The following is a 22,433-nucleotide window of genomic DNA, read 5'->3' on the forward strand; positions in this document are numbered from 1 at the left end:
TTCGCCAGGGTCATATAATCTTACTAGGTGACTTTAATCTGGCCTGGTCCCGGGAACTGGACAGGAGCTTAGGTGGGGTGGGGTGGGGGGGTGGGGGGGTGGGGGAGTGGTGGTGGTGGTGGTGGTGAGGAGGAGGAGCGGTTGGAAGTGGAGGGCTGGTAGCTCGCACAGAGGGGCTGTGGCCTCACCGCATTACGAGATAGATTTTTAAACTCTGGGACTACGGGACATCTGTAGGGAGTGAGGGGGGACAGGGAGTGCTTTCCTTTCCAGGGTGCATGGTATACAATCCCCCTTTGACTATGTATTGTGCCCCCCCCCCCCTCACCCCCCCCCCCCCCCCAGCAGTGGAGGATATCACGATGGCCCCTCTCGGGGATAGCTGACCACGGTGGTCACAATGAAACTCCATTTGTAAGGGGCGCAGGGCAGGGGTCTGGGGCTAGAAGGTACCAGGAGAGTTGTTGAGGGACCCTCTTATCTCCGGGGAACTGGAGGAAAAGATTAGGGACTTGTTTTATTTTAATAAAGCTTTGGACACGGGTAAAGCATCCGATGGGATGCATTCAAAGCCACAGTGCGCTGTCAATTTGAAGTAGCAAAGGCACAGAGGGAACAGCAATTGAGGCTGCTTGAGTCCCAGCTAGAGGCTGAGGTGTAAGAGAATAGAAAAGGAGTAGTCTGACAGGCAGTGTGCCAACTAAATGTTCTTAGAATGAAGAGGGCAGATATGTCATTATTATTCGTCCACCAGCGGTACTATGCAAAAGCCAACCAGGCGGACACACTCCTGGCGCGGCATCTGAGAGGGGCAGCAGGTAGTTAAAACCTTTGCAGCTAGAATTGATGACCAGGGACTCTCCCACTCCAGGAAAGAGGAAATTCTATTACACAGATTTGTATTCATCCAGGGCCCGCTGAGTCAGTTGCAGATGGACTTCCTCGATAGTCCAACTGTCTGCGGATGGAGCTGAGGCCAGGGAGACACTAAGGCATGAGATTACAACGGAAAGGTCCGGAGGGTCATATCAGCCCTTCCCTCAAATAAACACCCGGACCAGACATCTTTACGGCAGCCTACTACAAGGTGTTCGCGGGAGTCTTGGTCCCTCATCTTACTAACTTGTTTAATCACTTTCGAGAGTCTGGCAGAATCTTGACATCCATGGAGCCCAATAAAGATACGTCATATAGGCCAATTGTGCTGATGAACATGGAATCTTGGCCAATAGGCTACAGAGACTCCTCCCAGTCAGGGTTTATAAATGGGCGGCATATGTTAGACAACGTCAGGCGAGTGGCTCATCTGATAGAGAAGGTCCACAAGACATATACTCCTCCGGTCCTCGTATCCCTCTGCACCGAGAAGGCCTTTGACCGAGTGGAGTGGACCTTCTTGTTTAAAGTAATGGAGATGATCGGGCAAGGGGAGGTCTTCTTACGAATGGTGAAGGTCACCTATAACACACCTATGGCACACCTCCTTATTAATAGATCTCTGTCCCGTGTCATTCAGCTAAGCAGGGGTGCCCCCTTTCCCCTCGGCTTTACGTAATTTATCTAGAGCCGGTGCTGCAATCCCTACTGGAATGGGGCGAAGTGCACATAATACCCTTTGAGGGCACCCAGCATGAGGTAGCCGCCTTTGTGGACGACATGCTCCTTTCTCTTTTGAGGCCGGGAGAGTCGTTGAGGGCATGCAGGAGGATTCTACCGATTGGGGGAGGTCTCGGGCCTTAAGAGAAGTATAACCAAGTTGGAACTGCTGGGTCTCAGTGAGAGGGAAGTGGAGGAGTTGAAGGCTTACTCACCTTTCATATGAAGCCTGGGGGGGGGGTGAGAGTCAGGTACCTGGGGATTAGAATCACTCCACTCCTTTTCGGTTGGTACATGGCTAATTACCGCACCCCGCACCCCATACTATCATCCATTAAGGTGGATCTTCAAAAGTGGAAGTCCCTAAGGATCTCATGGGACGGACAGTATGGCAGCTGTCAAGAAAGTGACGCTCCCTCGGCTGCTCTACCTCCATAATGTCTTACCGATGACGGTCACGAATATCTTATTTGGAGAGCTGGAGAAAATGACAGGCAGTTTTATATGTGAGGGCAAGAAGCAAGGATCAATTGTTCTCTGCTGATGTCCCCCAGGAGGGTAGGAGGAATGGTGCTCCCTAATTGTATTAAGAGCATTGCAACTGCGGATCATACAAGATTGTTTTTTAGGACACAAGGGAAAGCCGTGGGTGGCTATGGACCGGGGTCCGTGGTTGGGCACGACCTGCGGGATGTGCTGTGGCTACCATGCCAAAACAGACCAAGGCATATGTACCGGAGTGTCATGCAAAGCTGGCGGCTGGCATGTGGGGCAAATTGCCTGGGTGGTATGGGATCACAAGCTTTCCATCCCCATTCTCCCCAATTTTTAATAACCCAAACTTCTCACCGGGAACTGAACAGGAGTCGTTCACACAATGGCAAGGAGGGGGTTGCCACACAATGTGGGATATATTTCAGGGCTCAACCATTAGACCATATACGGAGTACAAGCAATGTTTTGGAGTGTGTGGAAAAGAGAGGATACAATACTTTTTTATTTTTTTTACTTTATTTAATTTGCTTGACAGTACAACAGAGAACAAGCATAATGATAAAAGTCATCTTACAAACAAAAAATACATAGTCTGGTAAAATGACTATGCAGGGCCACAATAGAGGAGTTTACAAGCATTGCATCAAGTAAGGCAGGCACCCAGTAAACACACACATTAACCAGAACAGCGGTCAGGGGATTGCGGGTTGTGAATGTCATTATCATTTTCATTGGTCAAGGAGAATAGATAGGATCAAAAGGGGGTCCAGATGTTTCTGGGTCTACTCCTTATTGGTTGCATGACAGACCAACGCTCCTCCATGCCAGAGGCCCAAGTAACAGCGTGAAGCCATTGATTCAAAGTGGGAGTTCTAGGGCGCAACCAGAGTAACAAAACACAACGGGTCGCAAGTAGCATACATAGTCTGGCCAGCATCTTGAGGTAGTGGCCGGTACGGGGGAACTTGTGGAAGAGGCAAGTCAATGGGGAAGGTAAAATGGTAGAGTCAATTATTTGTGACACGGCCTCACATACTGCCTCCCAAAATTGAGAGTTTTGGGCAGGACCAAAGCATGTGTATATAATCGGCATTGTGTGTTCTGCATCTGGGACATTGAGAAGGCCGATCCCCTGACATATGATGTAGTCTGACTGGGGTAAAGTGGTATCTGTGGAGTACTTTAAATTGGATCTGTTCGAATTTGGAATTAAGAGACTTTTTGGATGTGGGCGCACATAGATTCCCAGCTTTGATCAAGTTATTTCAATATCCAGGTCTCTGCTCCACGCCCCTCTAAGCCTATCCCAGGAGTGGTCTATCCTTACCTGAAGAAGGCCATATAGCCTGGACACCCTCCCCCTCATGGTGGTGCCCATCCTGATCTCGGATAGTAGTGAATCATCCGGGGAATCGCAGACAATTCAGGCCACCTGCTCTTAAGAGTTTGACGCAAGCCCGCGTATTGAAGCAAACTGCATGGCCACTCTCTAAGGGATTCCGGTAGGTCCAGCCATTCTGTAAAGGTTCCCATAGTGAACACATCTCATAAAGTATCAAGGCCTTTCGCGGACCAGTGGAGAACCGTTGCGGCATTCACTCTAGGAGATTCAGGGAGGCAGTTCCACAGGGGGAAGTCGCCATGGATTGGATGGGGGGGTGTCTTATCTGTTTCCAAAGTCTACGCCACGCTGTCATTGTGACCTCGGTAGGATCAATGGGGTCTAGTTTGAGACTTAAAGAAGGGAGAACCAAAGGGCGAACATCCAGATCGCCGGCAGCTAGGCGCTCAAGCTTGACGTGGGGGTTGGGGGGAGATCCGCTGGATTCAAACCAAAAAGCAGCCTGTGCAGCGATCCAATATAGCTTAAAGTTGGGGGCACCAAACCAACCCTGTGCACATTTTGTGACATTCAACGTAAAGTTGTAGTTTACGCATTTTGATTGGGTTACCCAATCCTCTAATGGTCTAGCTCATACATACAATGCATTCATGCGCCATCAAGATGGTGAGCTCGTATCAATGGTGGTATGACCTGGCGAACAAATGCTTTGAGGAACTCAAACCAGACTAGGAGTTGTAACCTGGTGTATTCAACCTGGGAATAATTAGCAACTTGTTTTCTCAATCGCACGTCAAGCAATTTTTCAAACATTTGAACCACCCCCCTCCCAATCCGAGGGGTGACACCACGATAGAACATTGAACCAAAACAGCAACAAGCCCAACTCTGCCTAGGGGTCTTTACGTAACTCACGAACGACTGTTACTGACTTTGGGCGTCGGAAAACATGGTGTTGTCCACGATTTAGAGATAAAACACAGAAGGATAGTGAAGGCCAAAGATGGGGCCATTTCTGGCCTCGGCTCCTCCCAACAGGACTAGTACCTTGTAGAAAGGAGGTTGAATAGGCACTTCCAGTGCCGATCTCGTGGGTATGTTTGGGAGGTTCTCATTACGGGAGCAATCCGGTGGGCACATCAGACCGGCAGGACAACGCTGCTAGCCCGGGAAGTGATTGTCCATAAACTTGGAGGCCTCCTCTGGAATAGTGAAGAAGAAAACTGTCTGCATGTTCAATCCTCAATTTTGCTGGCTATAACATAGAGTGCTTGACCCCCAGATCTCAAAGTCATTTTTTGGCAGCGAGGAAGGTTTTGCGCTCCTGCTGGGTAGCAACAGAGAAGTCTGGATATAGATGGATCTTGGCGGAGCAGAGTAGCAGTTCACCCTTGGTTCTTGCTGCACGTAGCAAGGCATCCCTATCCTGGTAGTTTACAACTCTGACTATAATGGGACGGCGGAGCCCCAGGCTTGGGTTTCGCGGCTAGAGATCGGTGGGCTCGTTCAATTGCAAATTGAGGTGAAAGCTTTGGAGAAATCCAATAAGGAGAGCAGGGTGTGCTCTATGTAATCCTCCATGGGGCTGGCAATTTTATCCTCTGGAATGCCGATTATGCGTAGGTTATTCCGCCTGCACCTAGATTCCAGGTCTTCATTTTTTTTACTGACCACTTGGATCTGCCTGGACAGTGGGGCCACCTCCGATCTCTAAGTACTGATGTTCTCTTCTGCCTGGCCAACCCTAGACTCCACCTCTGTCACCCGGGTATCAGTTTTCTCCATACAGGCTTTGATAGAGCTGATAGTCCAGCTCATATCGTCCAGTTTTGAGTGAAGGGCAGAGAACCCCATACCGCAGGTAATCAATCATTTTTTGGATATCCGTGTGTTCAGGTGACTGGTGGGGGGGTGGGCTTCGGCTTTAGGGGCGCCTCATTTGGCTTTGGTGGCGCCTTGGTAAACATGTGGATAGAGCTTTGTTTTCTGTTGCCCCTTTGGTCATGGCCGTAGGAGGATGTATGGAAAGCTGCAGTAGGGCACAGTAGGCGGAGTCCAGGCAAAGATGGTGAGTCCAGAGATGACCAATGTAGACCACCAGCAGTCAGTGCAAGGTCCTCGGTAGGCACAGCTAATGTGGGCTGTGGGACACTGAACTCGGCACCCCAGACTAGGTGCAGGGGGAGCCAGGTATGGCACGGGGGTGCAAGGGGCGTGAGAGGATAGGTGCCTGAGAACAAGTACACTTTGAGAAGTGGAGAGGTGGGAAGGAGGGGCAGTCACCCCTCATTTGCAGGTTTGGTGCAGGGGGAGCCAGTCCCATAACAGGCTGAGGCCACACGGGCGAGATAAGTTAAAAACGTTCCGGTAGCTGGGACTTAATGGGAATGGTGACTGTCCATCCGTGGGGAGAATCACGTGCCAGACCTGTCGCAGCCTGTATAGGATAGAATGGGTTGTGTCCTCCCTCATTGACAGCTGTGTTCTGCGGTCCCGGATCGCACTTTGGGCCCTTCAATCAATCTGGTTAGGCAGGTAATGCCAAAATGCATTCCCAACCTGTAGGCAATTAGTAGAATTCAGGCAAACTGGATAGCGAAACTCCTATCCAATTATGGTGTGCGAAGTGGTGAGACAGGGTGGTGTGTCCTGTGCCTGGGAAGCACAATGTCAGCTCGGGTCAGGCAACACTCATCAGCCGCACCGACCTAGACACGGGTCGGCAATCCTGCCTCATGGTAATAGGGTAGATTGTGGGTAGCTGTATCTGGAAGTAGTCACTCATGCAAGTTCAGTCGGGTCGGCACACCTCACCATCTCCCAGACCCAAAGTGTGCGTGGTTAGCGGTCTGCGTTGCAGATGTGGCACAGGGAGGTTTCCAGGATTACCGTGGAGCACATACAATAACACCAGTACACATCAGGTCCCTCCAGTACCAATACGGACCAGTAATACGATCCCAGGACAGGGCAAGTCGCACAGCTGAGGCAGAGTGGGGGTATCCCTCCAGGGTGGCAGCACTGGGCAAGGCTTGTAGAGACCAATGCAGGCCTGTGCGCCACATTCTCCAAAGATGTGTATCAGCTGGGGGAAAATGCGTGGGGCTCCATACCTGCAGTCCGGGTATGATGCAAGTCTTCTCTTGGCTGCGTTCGTTGTTTAACGTCAGTTCACCGTGGATGCTGCACCACACCCCTAGCGCCGCATAAAGTGGCTGAGGTTATCCATAAAGGTGCTCAATACAGTTCACGCGGGCGAATGGGCAGCCTCTGAAATGCAGGATACGTGCCGGGTGAGCCGCTTGCACCTAGTGGCCGCTTAGCCTGGGTCTAAAGCTACTAAACATGGGCCCTCCTGGATGGGAGGCTCGAGGGCGTAAACTGGTAGGTGGGGGGGTTTATGGGTCCGGCAGGGCAGCACCTTCTAGGTGCTGCTTCTGCCTTGCATGCAGGTGTTAGGGCGGGCAGCTGAGTCCCCAGAACAATGGGGGACTCAGACTGCCGGGCGCCCTCCAGGAAAGCGAGATGGCAGGAGCAGGAGACAACAGGTAGTCCCTGCTCCTGTCACCACACATCAAAGGTCTTCCCCCCCCCCCCTTCCCCCTCTCCCATCCGGACAGACGTGGAGCGGGGGGCCTTTGATGGACAAAGAGGGGCTACCTTGCCCCAGGCAAAAATAGGCCTATAACCAGGGAGGGCAAGGTAGCCCCTCTAACTCATTGCCACTCCCCCTGATAGGCTCCAGCAGGCTCGCAGACCTGCTGTCAGGAGAAAAATACCTCCCTCCCACCCGTCAAACAGCCTCTAGGAACCCCATTAACAGGGGCCAGGTAGATCCTCGATTGCGAATAGTTAAACAATTTTAAAAAATATGTTTGAAGCCCAAATAAGTATATAGAAAGGCTAAAACACCTGCTTAAAAACAAACACAGACACCAGGAAGGGCGTTAAATCCGACAAGGGGAAAAATACTCAGTATTGAAGACCAAGGCACATAGCCCCCCCCCCCCCCCACCCTCCAAGAAAGCAATGCAATAAAAACCGAGAGGGGTCCAAACACAGTGGATCATGAGCGGAGAGAAATCCAATTAGGCTCAAAAAACCCAACCCCGAGGGAAACACTCCAATAAATGCACTTGGTTCTTTTTTTTTTTTACTCAAAACACAAATGGATCATGAGCAGGGAAAAAGCCTAGTAAGTATCTAGAACCCACCACCGTCCAAAAATCAATGCAATAAAAGCGCTCTGGGGGTGGGAGGTTTCTTCAAGACACAAGTGGATCACGAGCAGGGTATTATCCTAGTAAGGCTCCAAGAACCCACTCCCGTTGAAAAGCAAACCAATAAAAGCTCTTAGGGGGATTTCAAAACACAACTGGATCATGTTATGTTAAAGGTACTTCTATAGCGCACAGTCACCAACAGAATTGGTCCCCAGGCGCCCTGGCGGATCTGTAAACAGGAAGGACGGGTAGGGTTAGTCTGGAGGAGGGGATAAAGATAGTGGGAGAAGTGGTGTACTGTTGGTACTTCAACTCGATATACACAGACTGCTGGGCTTTGGTGCTAGTATCGGATCGGGCAAGGCCTCGAGTGCTGTGGGTGATGTTTGTGTTGTTGATGTGGTGTGGTAAAGTGCGTGCGGATTGCTGGGAGAGAGATGGTTGTTTGGCTTTGTGTGGGTTAAGTATGCAGAAGATTGAGGGTTGGGTTAGTGGGGTCTGTATCCTGATTCAGGTACTTCTGGTTCTGTTAGAGTTGTATACCTGTGGGTTGGGTTGTTGCTGGTTCCTCGTGGGCCGACTCGCTTTGTTGGTGCTGCGCTGATCCAGCTGTATCATAGTGAGTATTGTTTGGATTGGTAGGTGCGTCTGAACCTTTTCTTCGGGTGTGGGACTGGGTAGGTAATATATATTCTCAGGTTATCTAGTGTGACACTGGTCGGTTGAGGATTTGAATGGTTCAGGGTCGGAGTGGTGTTGATGTGGCGTCCTAGCGCATCCGTCTTGGTGAGCCTGTGTATTCAGTCGTTCGTTTCCTTCTGTCTTGACTGTCTTTCCGTTGGTTCTTTGGTTTCCGTTGGGTGAACATTCTTGGGGCTATTGTTTAGTTGTAGTTTTTTGTGTAGTGGGGCATTGTGCCCCTGCTGCTTATTGCTGGACAGTGTGTAGTGATGAAACATTCTGTTTCTCACCCCCTGTGTTGGGGCTTGTGGTGCAGTGCTTCCTTACTCTCTCTACATGTTGTCCTTAGCGCTGTTGGGGATGGGGTATAGTTTAAGGTCATGGTCCTCTTGATTCGCCCTAGTGTTTGTCTTTGTCTTGCTATGTTAACGGTCTTTGGTCGTATTGCGGCTGTTTCCCGGTTAGTCGTTTAGTATGTCGTGGGATATTTACCTTGGGGTTTTTCCCCATTGATTGCTAGGTGTGGATCAGGGTCTCTCTACGTTCATTGATATTTTAGTTGTGTGTGTGTGTGCGCGCCCCTGTGGCAGGTCTTTCTAGTTATGACGTGAAGAGCCAGGTTTTGAGTAATTTCCTGAATAATAGGTGGTTTCTTGTGTTACGTATGTACTTTGGAAGGTCGTTCCAGGTTTTCGGGGCTTTGTGAGAGAAGGACGATCCTCCAAGTTTTCTTTTGTTGTAGGGTTTCGTTTCCAGGCGGCTGTCCATGCATGATCTGAGCGTTCTTGTTGGTTGATGTAGGTGCAGTTTGTCTCTTAGGAACTCAGCGCCTTCGTTGTGTACTGCTCTGTGCGTAATGCACATTGTTTTGAATTTTATTTGTTGTTTTATTGGTAGCCGATGTAGTGTTTTCAGCCCTGGTGCGGTGTATTCTCTTCGGGGTAGTTTCAGAAGTAGTCTGGCTGCCGCGTTTTGAATGCGTTGTAGTTTTTTTAAGAGTCGTTCAGGCATGCCTAGGTATAGGCTATTGGCGTAGTCTACTTTGGACATGACGAGGTTAATGATGGTTGTTTTTTGTTGCCGAACGATGGGAACTGTAAGATCCTCTTTGCCGCTCGCAGGAGGAAGAAGCATTTCTTGAGGAGAGTGTTTACTTGTGGCTCTAGCATGAGATTATTGTCCATCAGAACCCCCAAGTTTTTTACAATCGGCGAGGGTGCTGGGGTTGTCCCGAGTTCCCTTGTCCAAGGTTTGAATTGGTTTTCTCCTCCATTTTTTGTGACGCTCATTTGTTTTGCCTGGGTTGATTTTGAGGGAGTTGGAGTTCATCCAGAAGAATACATTGCAGAGGCAGTTTTCTAGCGTTGAGTTTATTTCCGGGTGGTCTTGTATTTTGAAGATTTGTGTATCGTCCGCGTAGTTGTAGCAGGTGAGGCCGTGGCTTTGATGATTCTGATAAGTAGATACAGGTAGATGTTGAATAGTAGCGGGGAGATGGATGATCCTTGTGGTACTCCACAGTTGGAATCTCTCGGGCTGGATTTTAAGGGTTTCATTCATACAGTTTCCGTTCTGTTAGGAAAGATTTGATCCATAGTAGGGCGGTGCCTGTTATTCCAAGCCCTTATAATCTCATTATGAGGGTGTCATGGTTGACTGTGTCGAATGCTGCCGATAGGTCTAGGAGTATCAAGGCAGTGCTGTTGTCCGAGTCTGCATTGCTTTTAGATCGTCCCATATTGAGATTAGATCTGATTCCGTTCCTCTGTGGTCTGAAGCCAACTTGTGCCTGGTCTAGTAGGCCGTGCTCTTCTATAAACTCTTGGGTTGTTTTGTATATGTACGTTTTGAGCAGTAGGGTCTGTAGTTGGAGAGGTCCTCTGTTTCCCGCTGTATCTTTGAGTAGTGGCCTGATGTATGCAGTTTTGAAGGGTTGTGGCACTTTCCCAGTTGGATTGGAAAGTTTCAGGACGTTCCTGTGATATTCCATGGGCGTTCCTTGTTTAAGAATCGATTTGTATATGTCTGGTGGGCAGGGGTGTTGGGGGAGGACCCCGAGTTATTGCTTTCATTCACCAGTTTGACAAATGTCTCCACTGATATTTCTGGTAAGCTTCGTAGTTTGTTTGGGTGCTCCTCCTGTGTGTAGGTGTGGATCGGGGTCAGATCAGACGGTCTGCTTTGTATGGTATGTTGGTAATTTTGTTTTTGAAGTGGTCTGCAAGGTCATTGCAAAGTTTTGTAGATGGAGTTGGTGTGTTGTTACATCCCAGAGGGTTTTTGATTTAGTTTATGATTTTGAAGAGTTCTTTTTGGTGTTTGGTGCTTCGAAGATTCGGTTGTCGTAGTGTTTGTTCTTCGCTTTTTGTATTTCCTTTTTTGTATGCCCGGTTGTGTTGTAGGAATTTCAGTTTGTTCGCTGCGTCGTTTTGTTTTCTCCAATCAAGTTCTAGTCTTTGGTATTTCCTTTTCGTGGTGCGAAGTAGTGGGCAGAACCATTTTGCCATTGCCCGTTTATGAGAAGAAGTGAAGGGTTTTTCTTTGGCGAGGTTGTCTATAGTCGTTATAATCCAGGAATGCAGCAGGGTTACTTTTTTGTCCAGGTCATCTTCTTCCATGAATGTTGGGTGTGGTTTGCTTAGCTCCAGGAGTTCATTCAGGTTGGAGTTTTTTATGGTTCTCCAATTTCTTTTCATGGTGTTCGTTGTTTTGTCTGGTTGACTGTTTGTTGGGGTGGTCATTTTGATTACAAAGGGGATGATGAGGTGGTTGCTCCAGGATATTTGAATTGGGGGTCCCGTGGTAAGGAGCAGTTTGTTCGCAAAGATTGCGTCAAGTGTATGCCCTGCCGAGTGGGTTGCTCCTTTGACTCGTTGTTGTAGGTTCATTGCTGCTAGTTGGCTGGTTAGCGTTTTTTTTTTTTTTTTTGTTGTATGGTCGTGGTCTTTCCATCAAACCATATGTTGAAGTCTCAGAGGACTATCCAGTGATTGTGTTTGATGGCTAGGATGGTGATTGCTTCTGTGAAGGCGTCTACGAAGGTTGCATCGTAGGTTTGTGGTCTATATATTAATACGTATTTCAGGTTTGTTTTGGGGCTTACTGCTAGACGTATGATTAGGGATTCACATTTATCGATGTTTAGTGGGTCTTCCAATTTGATATGCAGGTGTTCCTTGTGAATGATTGCCAGTCCTCCCCCTCTTTTGGTTTTTCTGTTTGCTTGGACGCATTTGAAGTTTTCAAGCAGGGAGTTGTTGAGGGTGATCTTGTAGTTGTCGTCTAGCCAAGTTTTTGTTGCAAACAGGATGTCGAGCCTTCCGTCGCAGAACAGATCGTATATCTCGGTGGCAAGTTTGGACATAGACCTTGCATTGATGAGGTTGCAGTGGATCTTTTTGGTGTGGTCTTGCTTGTTGTTCCTTGTTTTGGTTTGTGGTTGTTTGGTTGTGGTGCATCGTTATTGGCGTTGATTGGGGGTGGATGAGGATCAGCGAAGGCTGCATCTTTATTGAAGCGGTCTGCTAGATGGAAAGCTTGGCTGTTCAGTGGCGTTGCTTCTCTGTTTATGCCAGTTAGGTGAAGGTCCATGAAGGCTTTTTCTTTGAATTGGTCAGTTAGGTTGATGTTTGGGTTGCTGGTTGTTAGATCTTCATCTTCGTTATGTCCGGTGTGGCGTGGGTGTTGAGGGTGTCCTTCTGTTCTTTTGATGTATGGTGTGATGGGGTCGGACTCTATCCACATTCTTCTTGGGTGGTACTGTCTTTTTCCTGGTTGTCTCTGGCTGTTCTTTGTGTCTCTTGATGTCTGTGTCATTGGGGTATCCTGGTTCTGGGGTTGTTGAGAGGTATAGTGTGAGATATAAGGATTTTTCCCTTTGGAAGTTTGTTCTGATCGTTTTGGTTTTTGTCGTTGTGTTTCCTCTATTTGCGGTTGTTGCTTTGGTGGTAGGTTGGATTTGTGTGTCTGTGTCCAGTGCGGCCTTGTCTTGTGCCCTTTCTCGGCATCCCTTCCTGGTCCGAGGCATTTTTGTGCTCAGTGCGGAGGTGCCGGTTGAGTGGAAAGAAATTGGAGAAACCCTATCTAGACTCGCCTTTCTTTTGTGCGAGTACTTAAAGGCTAATGCCTTGTCTACCTGACTCTCTAGCAACTTCCTAAAGGATACTGTGATGAATCCTGTGGAGTCATCGCGGATGGGACGGCAGCTGCTACCTGATCGCAACCCTGAGGGTGAATACATGAGAGAGGATCACATGGGAAGGGACAACTACCGGGCAGATGTTATGACTTCATTGGATGAGTCACAGTATTCCCCTCCTTTCCCACGAGGAAGAGGCTCCGATACCAGAGTTCTTTATGGCCTATTGTCGTTCTAGTCCGGTGCCCACCTTTGTCACAAACACCCACAAATCGCACATAACTCCTCATGTCTCTGATATGTCTTTATGTGCAATCCATGAGAAAACCATCTGAGTTCAATGTCCAAAGACAACCATGGACTCCAACACCCATAAGCACCCAGGTCCTGAGACGAGGACGACGACAAGGGAGTTTCTTGCAAATTGACAGGAGCGCCAAGTACAATAGGCAGACTGGTTGTTTTTCCAAGTCTTCAGTGCGTAGGACATTTAAAGATGGCAACCACACTATGGAATCGAGCAGTGCAGGAAGAGACATTGCCACCTATGCTGAGTCTCAAGAATGCGAGGCACACCGGTGGAGCTGACGAAATGGAGAAAACCCTGGCGAGAGGATGAGAGAATCCGCGTGCAAGCAAGAGGGGCCGTGGAGATGCTGGGAGCTGCGCAGGAGGTCAGAGGTTGCACCGCCCGGCGCAACAGCATTCTCCAGCACAGGCTGAAAAGGAAAGCTGGCGTGTGACTGCACAGCCACACAGGACACTGGAAGAATATCTGCACAGTCTAAATTGGAAAGTGGGTGAAGGAACCACACTGCAGAGGCACGAGCAGCATCAGATGCTGGAAGGAACCAGCGAGTCTGTCCAAAGCCACTGGGGACAAGTGATGCAGAAAATAGTTTGTTTGAATGCAGTCAAGGCAAAGTACAAATTCAACACCCAATAAGAAGGTTTGAATGCAAAAACCCCAATCAAGTATAGATACATGAAATGCCAATGTGGGGAGAAGATTGATTAATTGTTACCATATGCAGATATACCAAGGTCCTCACAGTATATGCTGTTGTGGTATAACCGAAGAACTGTGCAGGCAAGTACCCCAGGCAATTGAAATTGTATGGCAAGCGAGTATACCAGGTGATCTGCAAAATTGTATGAGATTCCACAGAAACACTATTGCAGAGCTTTTTACTCTAACAAGAACTTTGCGATTCCATTGAAGACCCAAAGGAACTGGTAGGTACAGAGACATTTTTGCCATGTCATTCTTACACTTTTGGTTTTTAACACTTTTTCCCAACATCAAGTCAGACATTTCCTTGCACCCTTTGTTTTGTTTATAGTGCAAGGGTCAGGATAGGATATTTTGGACACAAGGACGGCTTTTCAGTAACTGACATCTAACACAGACTGATCCTTAGTTTTAGTTTCTAGGCAGTGAAGTGCCTCCTTAGAATAGAGCTAGAAAGAATTTTCCCAACCCATTTGTGTTTAATAAATGTCTTTGAAAGAGAAAATGACAACCTTGTGTTCCACTTTCATTTCTGACCCCTCACAATACCCTACTTCTTTTGATGGACTTTCCAGGTGGATGGTGTGCACATTTCCTCACTGTCCTCTCAGCTCTCTCCCACTCGCTCTTGTTAGCTCTTCTCCGTGATCTTGCTTCTCCCTGTCCTCTCCTCTCTACTACCCCTCGGGTCCTCCTCCCTCCCTGCTCTCCTCCCCTTCCCTCTTCTCCCTCCACTCTCTACTCAGCTTCTACTCCATCTAATCCTCTTCCTCTCTCCTCCAACCCTTTGCTTCTTCTATCCCTCTGATTTCCTCCCACCCCCTCTCAACCTTTAGTATTTACTCCCTCCTAGCCACCCTCTTACTGAACCCTTTGCTTTTCCACTATGTACCTTTCACAACTCAACTCTTTCCCCATTCTCCCTTCTATTACACTCTCTCCCCTGACTCGTCAACTATTAAATTTCGCCAGTAAGGTGTTGGTTTTCCTGCTGAACTTGTTTTGTAGGGCAGCACATTCTGTTCTGTGTAGTTCTGAAAAGAAACTGAGAACTCTGGCCAGAATAGAGCGTGCATGGCATTGGGTGATTGAAAGTAGGTTTACAAGATACGAAAGTGGTACCGGTTGACAATTTCAGGGCACGTTCAGGGGGCCTTCCAGACACTCGGGGCCCCTCAGCTCCCTCACCCCACCTCTAGGGGTAGGACAGCATCTGGCATTCAGCCTGGTAGGCCTCCTACCCCAGGTTGGGAGGGGTCACTGTTCCCTCTGACCGGGTCGAGTCACTGACCCAGTCGCATGGTTTACCTGGAATTCTGTAGCATGGAAAGAAGTTTTGGCACCAGGTAAGGAAATAATGGGTTTCACCATAACCATGAAATCAACCACTTTTCTACTGGCTCTTAGACCTTATATTTTGTAGGATGACTCAGTATATGGAAGGCTCTCCATTTGATGGTGTTCACATATGAGCAATAGTCAATTTAGAGGGTTAATGTTGACAAAGAACTACGTATAATTAAGGAATGTTTCCATTAGCTGTGGTTGAGCACACTGTCCTAACACAAAACCAGTTAAAACAGTTTATTCAGTCATGTCAGTCATATGCAGATGTCCTTTTTTCATGTTGACATTTTTAGAATAAACTTTGTTTTAACTGCTTTTGTGTTAGGACAGTGTGATCAATCACAGCTAATGGAAACATTCCTTAGTTATATGTAGTTCTTTGTCAACATTAACCAAGCGTCAAAGGGAGAGGTAGCTTAGACTCATTACTGTTTGTATATACATGAATTCCACCCTCGCGAGTCAGGCTCCCCGTTAACAAAAAAGAGGGTACCTGCCCATCTCTTGATGACTGTCCAATAAGTTTGGGACATAGTCACGATCGGCAAATTACTTCTTCTCTTTGCACCTCACACAATCGGTCCTTATGTATGTGCAAACAGCCTTTACGCGTTTTCTCAAGTGAGACATGACTTTGCTTCCCCCGCTTCTCCCATCTCTAAGAGTATTAAACCTGTTTTAGGTAGAGCTTGAAATGATTGCAGTGAGTTGTGTGTGAGTTTCGCACCCACCCTGTGAACACTCGTGTCTTAGGGAGAATTGTATATGTACCTTAATGTTTTTACAAATTTCTGCTCAAATAATACAATGTATTTCCAGGCAGGGATGGGAAAGGGGGAAAATCCTTTTCAGATAAGTTTCTGTTTTTTTGTGTATCAGTGCATTTGTTAATGGTCATATTGAAAGTAGTTTTTTATGTTACGGCTGCAGTTGGAATGTTAATAAATGGATGGAAACACATGCTAAGAAAACTGACAGAAGCCTTTTTTTTGAATATTCATATCAACAGATCATGCTTGGATTAACCAGTCATGAAACACATTTCTCACTTTTGAGAGAAGAGGTGCGATTCGGTGGCAAGAAAAACCAAAAAAGGTAAACTGTTCAGTGTGAGCTTTAATTCTAATTCAGTATGCAATGTCTTGCGGTCTAAGCAGCCTATGTCTATGTCCAAGGCATCTTTTAAAGGCTAATTTTAAGGTAGTGAATTTGTGCTTTGTCGACACGCATTACTTTTATACTTTGATAATTGTCTGGAGATATTTAAAAATGTCTTAGTTAACCCCAAAACCTGTCTTCTCATTGAGAATTTGTGAAATTGTGCAGGTGGGAAGAAGCTGCGGTAGGTCGTGCTGTTTATTATTTGCTACACAACCAATGTTGGTTTTAACCTTTTTATAATTTTATTAAGGTCTTTCATAGGTAGGGGTTATATAAATGTCTATTGGACCGAGGGCCACCACTAAACCCATAATGGTTTCTGTATAGAAAGCTTTGAATTGGCGGGGACAATAAAAAATGGGGCTCTTGCTGCCGTCTGGTACATACAGAGTAAAGACTCCTCAGCGAAAGTAAATATTGCCCTATTCTTACACGTCTGCATCTCTCTGAGACCCTAATTACACAACAAAGAGTCTTTCATTAGGATATGATACAATATAGCATTTATAACATGCCTATACATACACAAGTGTTTCAAGGATGGCCAATTCAAAGTACAAACCTAATCTTAACCAGTCCTTCGCTTCACAGCTCTGCAGCCTCACTTCAACTTGTTCTCCTAACTTTTTTGTTTCTCCCAGAATATCCCTTGTAGCAAGGGAGCACAAGCAGACACTTCTATCTCCTCTAGGTCTCTGTATTGCATCTTTCATAGATTCTCACGCTGTTTGCATATTCCACGTCGTCGGGCTGTGAATCCTCTATATTATTAAAGCAGTTTACATCTACATTTTAACACTGCTGTTGCTTTAGTGCTCTATTAGTCATATTGCCCCACCGCTGTTAGACTGGTCTCCCTTTGTTCCAACCCTGGAGGCTGCTCAGATGGATTTCTACTGTCTGGCCTGGTGGACAGATTTTAAGAGGCCACCCTAGTTTTTTTTTTAAATGTCTTTGTTTTCTTTTAACAACAACAAAACACATAACATACAAACAACCATAACATAAATGGCTTATTGGCACTTTGTACGGATCTTGCCCTTCCGTTGTAGTTTCATAGTTTCCACAACAACCTTGTTAGTTCAGTCCGGACCTCCCGTTGGGTCGAACACCAGGTCTGGGATGCATAATGTTCTATTCTTGGGCTTCGTGCTTGGCCTTTCTATTTTGTCTATGGATCCTCTGTTTCCGAGGGATCTTCGGAGTTTCCCTCCTCCGGGTGGCCAAAGAGGTCTTGTATTAGTGTGTTCCCAAGAGGCCACCCTAGTTATGGTTAACAGGGAACTCTGAGAGGTTTACTAAACCCAATTAAGGTTTACGTGGAGAACAGTCAAGGCTGTTTTCAGGAGAGTGCGAATGGGGTCAGGGGCCCTCAATGAGTTCACGCAATATAATGCACAATAATTCAATTTAGACGGGCATGTATGAAAATTCAAATATTCTAGGCCTTTACGCACACTAAAATATGAAACTAGCAGGTGATATCGGCCGATGTGTATTGAAACATCCCAATGGGCCCTGAAGAGGAGTGCAGCAGTTTTGGTGCACAAAGTGATGCCGAAGAAAACATGGGATCTGCAGATTCCCACGTGCCAGTCTTACCCCCTCCCCTTTCCTCCAGAAGGCAGGCCAGTGGCCCTGTTATGAAGACTACACCCGGCGACAATAGTACACAGAAGCACAAACAGCATGGGGGTAGGCATAAATAAACACACAACCCCCTGCCATTAGTCAATGAATTTGTTAAAACATGGCCCTGTGGTGTCTGAATGCACGTCTGGCGCCTCTTCCTCGACCGTCATCTGCGCTCACTATACATGTCCAACAAGATATATTACCTAAACAAGCGTCGAGAGAAACCACCACCGTACACAGACACAGGTTGACGTTTCCAAAGTGCACATCCCTCAACGTATATCGAAATAGTCTACTGATTCATCAAACACTTCCAAACAGCCGCTGAAAAGCAGGCACACAGACACACACCCTCTTGATGCAAGAACAAACTTTGTCTAAAGAGACCTATGACACACAACCCTTATCCCCTTTGACGGAAGGCTTTACACTCCCAACAGCCATCTAATCCCGAAGAGATTTTATTCCCTCTAAAGGATACACTAAGAACCGCTGCATGGAATAAACAGTTTGAAGAGACCATGGATAAGGTATATCCAATACAACAAAAACACATTGATTTAGAGGAGGGCCATCCTCCATGTAACTCCAAGGTTACAAAAGGAGACCTATACACAACCAAAGATGAGGTTGGTTAATTGGTCATGGATTACCTATATCAACAGGGTGCAGATGATCAGGAAACTTTAGACAATTATCCAGATGATGACCTGAAGATAATATGTATGATGATCCTGATGAATATGTACTCCCATCACATGAAGATCAGGACCACCTTGTACCTGTTCATGACCAAATTCTTTACAATTATGTGCTCAAAAGGGCAGCTGATCACTTTAATATCCAGACTCGAGACCATACAAGATATGTATTTTGTAGATGAGATGTTGGAGGGAAAAAACATCAATAGGTTCATTTGTTCTCTGCTCCAGTCAGTTACTAGACTTATTCAGCCCTCTTTAGTCAATCTTTCCCTTACTAGACCGGTTAATCCCTGCATCTAAAATACATTTAGACCTGCTCCGTCAGACCCCTTGTATATATAAACCCGATTCTCTAGTGGTAACTACCAGTCGGAAAAGAGAAGGTACTCCTCTGGCGTCAGCTGAAGCACCTCCAAAAAGGAGAGTAAAACCAGGTTTGCTTTGGGGGAAAAAAAAGTAGCCACTTTAGCTTCTTACCAAGTATGCATTGCTAATAATACTACTTTTATATAGTTGCAACAGGGCACTATGGGACATTGTACAGAGTCAATTCGAATCTGTTCCAGAGCCCCTATGCCCTCTGATCTCAGACTGTCATTTGAAGGCAAATAAGTCGCCAGTAACATTTAGTGGAATTTAGAAGCAGCAGATAAGAATTGCGGCAGAGGGAACACTATTTAAGTATCATGCTTGGCTGTGTCACTCAGGCTTTAAGCTTGAAACACAAGCCAGCCTACTCAATATGCCTATAGAGGCAAATGAGTTTGGTATAGCAGTAGATGATGCCCGGGAGAACGCCTAAAAAGAACTTGAGACCTTAAAATCTTTAGGCCAAATTTCGAATAAACTTTACATCCAGCAAGCAGTTTTGAACACGTGCCATTTCTTTCCAGGGGCAGCATACCCTTGAACAACGCTAACTGGTTACTCCCAAGGGCCATCATAACCAGTGACTACATTGCAGTAAAAAATAGAGACAGTAAATGAAGGGGTAAAAATGATTCAATACAAAAATAAAGAGGGTAGAAAAACGTGGCAGAATAAAAAAATAACGAAATATAGGCAATTATATACTAATGCAGGTTTGAGTTTAAGTGGGGGACGGAAAGTCCAATTCGACTTCAGTTAAAAATAGTATAAAGGGGAGGATGAAATAGAGGAATGACTGGTCCCGGGTTTAAAGGGGTCTGGGGGGGCCACCCCGTAAATGGTATTAGCATAGCCAAAGTAGGTATAAAGTAATATGGTAAGAGGGGAAAGTTAATGAAAAGACATTTAAAAGACACAAAATCATGATTCTAAATTATTTAAAGGGCCACTAGATGGCAGTCAGACTATAGAAACAGTATGCATGTACATAATGTGCGCGATGTACACAGCAAGTAGATATTTATTTAAAAGTTAATAACATTGCTTTAAAAATGATCCCCGAGTCCTGGCAACAAGCAACAGTCGTCCCGATCTACAAAAAAGGAAGTAGAGAACATCCAGAGAGCTACAGACCGATACCGCTCCCAGATATTATCGGGGAGATCTATGCAACCCTTTTGCTGACAACATTCCGGCAATGGGCTAAAAATGCGCCATGCGCAGACTACTTTCAAATGGGTTTCAAGAAAAATAGCAGCACATCCGTGAACATCATGCTGCTGAATATCCTAAAATCAAAAGTCAAGGCCGGGTCTCCGAAAGTTTACCTGCTGTTTGTCGACTTATCCAAAGCTTTCGACAAAGTCAACCGTAAAAAACTATTGTCCAAACTGGAAGCCTGGGACTGTCCAAATTCAATCTTAGAACCGGTGATCGTTCTGCATTCAAACACAAAGATACGTGTACGACTGAACCGCCAAGGGACCCAGTCAGAGGAAATTTCAACAAAAAGGAGTGAAACAAGGCTGCCCTCTAGCCCCGGCTCTTTTCACCGCCTTCCTGGGAGATTATCATTACTCTGAAGCTAAGATTAGAACGTTCCCCCCCCGAAAATCAGAAAAACAGCAATTTCAAGAATTCTATCTGCTGACAACCTGATTCTAATAGATCACACCCAAATCGGTCTACAGCGCAAACTACCCAAACTGGCATGCTACATCGAAGAAAACAACTTGGAAATCAACAAAACCAAAACAAAAATTTTGGTTTTGGAGAAAACAAAGGCAAAGACCTTGAGTTGCAAGAACCAGAATTGGTTCCTTGAAAAATCCAAATTGAAATAATGTTGCATTACAAATACCTGGGAGTGACCATCAACGGCTCCACACAAGAAACCATGATGCAGAGGACGTTATGGGAAAAAGCAAAGTAGTTAACAGCTCAAACAAGATCGATATCAAATTTGGAAGATTCTTGCTGCTGCCATCCATTCAATTTTACAAAACGAAAGTAGTCCCTTCGCTCATCTACGGAATGGACGCAACCCCCACTATGCCCACTTCAATATGGACAAAGTTGGAAGGCATGCTATGGAAGTCGGTGTTGGGCCTTCCCAAATAGATGTCTATCTGTAAAGTAGTCAGCTGGAGACAACCAAGGTTTTAAACAGTTGTTTGTTTTTCACAACTCAATCTTGTCACATTATCATTAAGGCAAACCGATGAGGACTTGGGTTCCGTTCCCCTCAATTTAACTTAACTCACAGTTCCTTGATTTGCTGGCACGTTCATAACCCAAAAACTGGTCTGATTTTAACAAATGTTCAAATAGTCCAGTACAAACCCAGGCGGCAGCGGGCTTTCACTCATTCAAGCCTGACTGCCGGCCATGGAACCAAAACGAAATAAACAGGTGCCAGTCTTCACGCATCTGAATGCTTTCTCTCTGCCCGCTGCCTTTCTCAGCTGGACTGCTGCCTTGGGGCTCGGACGAGGTAGGGCGTCTTTCTGTGCTTTTTCCTCTCCTACCTAGTACTCCTAACGATACTCTCCGCTGGTCTCACTCCATTCAGGTGCTGCTCTCTCCGCCATGCTCCGCTCCTGAAAGATAAGACCCCTTCTGAATCTCAGTGTTGATTTTAACCCTTGCTCCGCTCCTCCCCAGTAATTAACCCCTGGTGATCCTAGCAACGGTTTTTCCACACCTGACAATGACTCCCCTCCTCCTCCCCCCCGTTCAGCCCGCTCTGCGTTACACCTTGACTTCAGTTCTGTCTTTGCGTGTCTGGTACAATAGGGAAACAAGGTTTTTAGTCTCCCTTGTTTCCTTTCTTTTCCCATCTTCCTTCCCCCTCCTTGATGCTGTATTTCGTGGGGCATCTTGGGATATGTAGTCCTCATCTGGGTTTCATCTTTACTTAAGGCTAGCATTTGAACTTTTGGCGGGTCTGTTGTCTTAACCCCCACCTGGCTGGCCTGTCCCGTAACCCCCTCCTTCCCCATGGGATCTCATGCAGCCGCCACTACTTCCATATCACACTACGATAGCAATTAGACACGAGTTAGGCCTTCTTTCCTTAGATGCTTTTGTAGACCAAAGTGCCATGCAACTCTACAGAAAAAAGCTGCTAACAGATTCACTACCAATCTAAAAAGTGACAGCAGAAGAAATCAAAGGCCAGAAATGTAAAACACTCAATAAATGGGTTACCCTCCAAAAAGCAAAACTGAGAGCCGTAGAATGTACAGAAGAATTGAACAACCCGCAAAGGGTAAAAATAAAAATGGAATATAAAGATTGGTTTGACACTAACGAGAAAGCAAATGAGAACAAACTCTTGGCGCATCTCCCTCCCACATTCAATAAAGTAAAAACCCCCTGAACTATTGTATCAAATTTCCGAATAAACTGCTACGAAAAACATTAATGAAAGCAAGACTGCACCTCCTAATGACACACGAAATATTGGCCATACGGTCGACTTCCGGGACAAACGAATGCCGACTCTGTAAAAATATGGAGCAGCCTGAAACAGTAAGACACCTGGTAATGTCATGGCCAAAAATTAGGCAATCTAGATCAGTGTACCTCCGGCCCTTACTTACAGGATCCATAACCGTAGATGAAGACAAGGTTTGGAAGCAATTGATTTCAGCGGAAAGTAAAAGATGGACCTTGGCAAATGTAAAAATGCTGGACTTGGCATTGTAAAATATTAACTGACAAAAGA

General features: G+C 46.4%; 1 protein-coding gene across 2 annotated transcripts in view; it reads left to right on the plus strand.

Annotated features, from left to right (window-relative positions):
• Positions 1 to 22,433, plus strand: part of XRN1 (5'-3' exoribonuclease 1) — a 2,611,979-nt gene that overhangs the window by 216,401 nt on the left and 2,373,145 nt on the right. For both annotated transcript variants that reach the window (XM_069618274.1, XM_069618273.1), the window contains exon 6: positions 15,844 to 15,929. In XM_069618274.1, coding sequence (XP_069474375.1) covers positions 15,844 to 15,929 — 86 coding nt within the window. The remainder of the gene's footprint in view (positions 1 to 15,843; positions 15,930 to 22,433) is intronic.

The sequence above is a fragment of the Ambystoma mexicanum genome, chromosome 10, assembly GCF_040938575.1.
Source record: "Ambystoma mexicanum isolate Mex_15411 chromosome 10, UKY_AmexF1_1, whole genome shotgun sequence".
Taxonomy (NCBI): Eukaryota; Metazoa; Chordata; class Amphibia; order Caudata; family Ambystomatidae; genus Ambystoma; species Ambystoma mexicanum.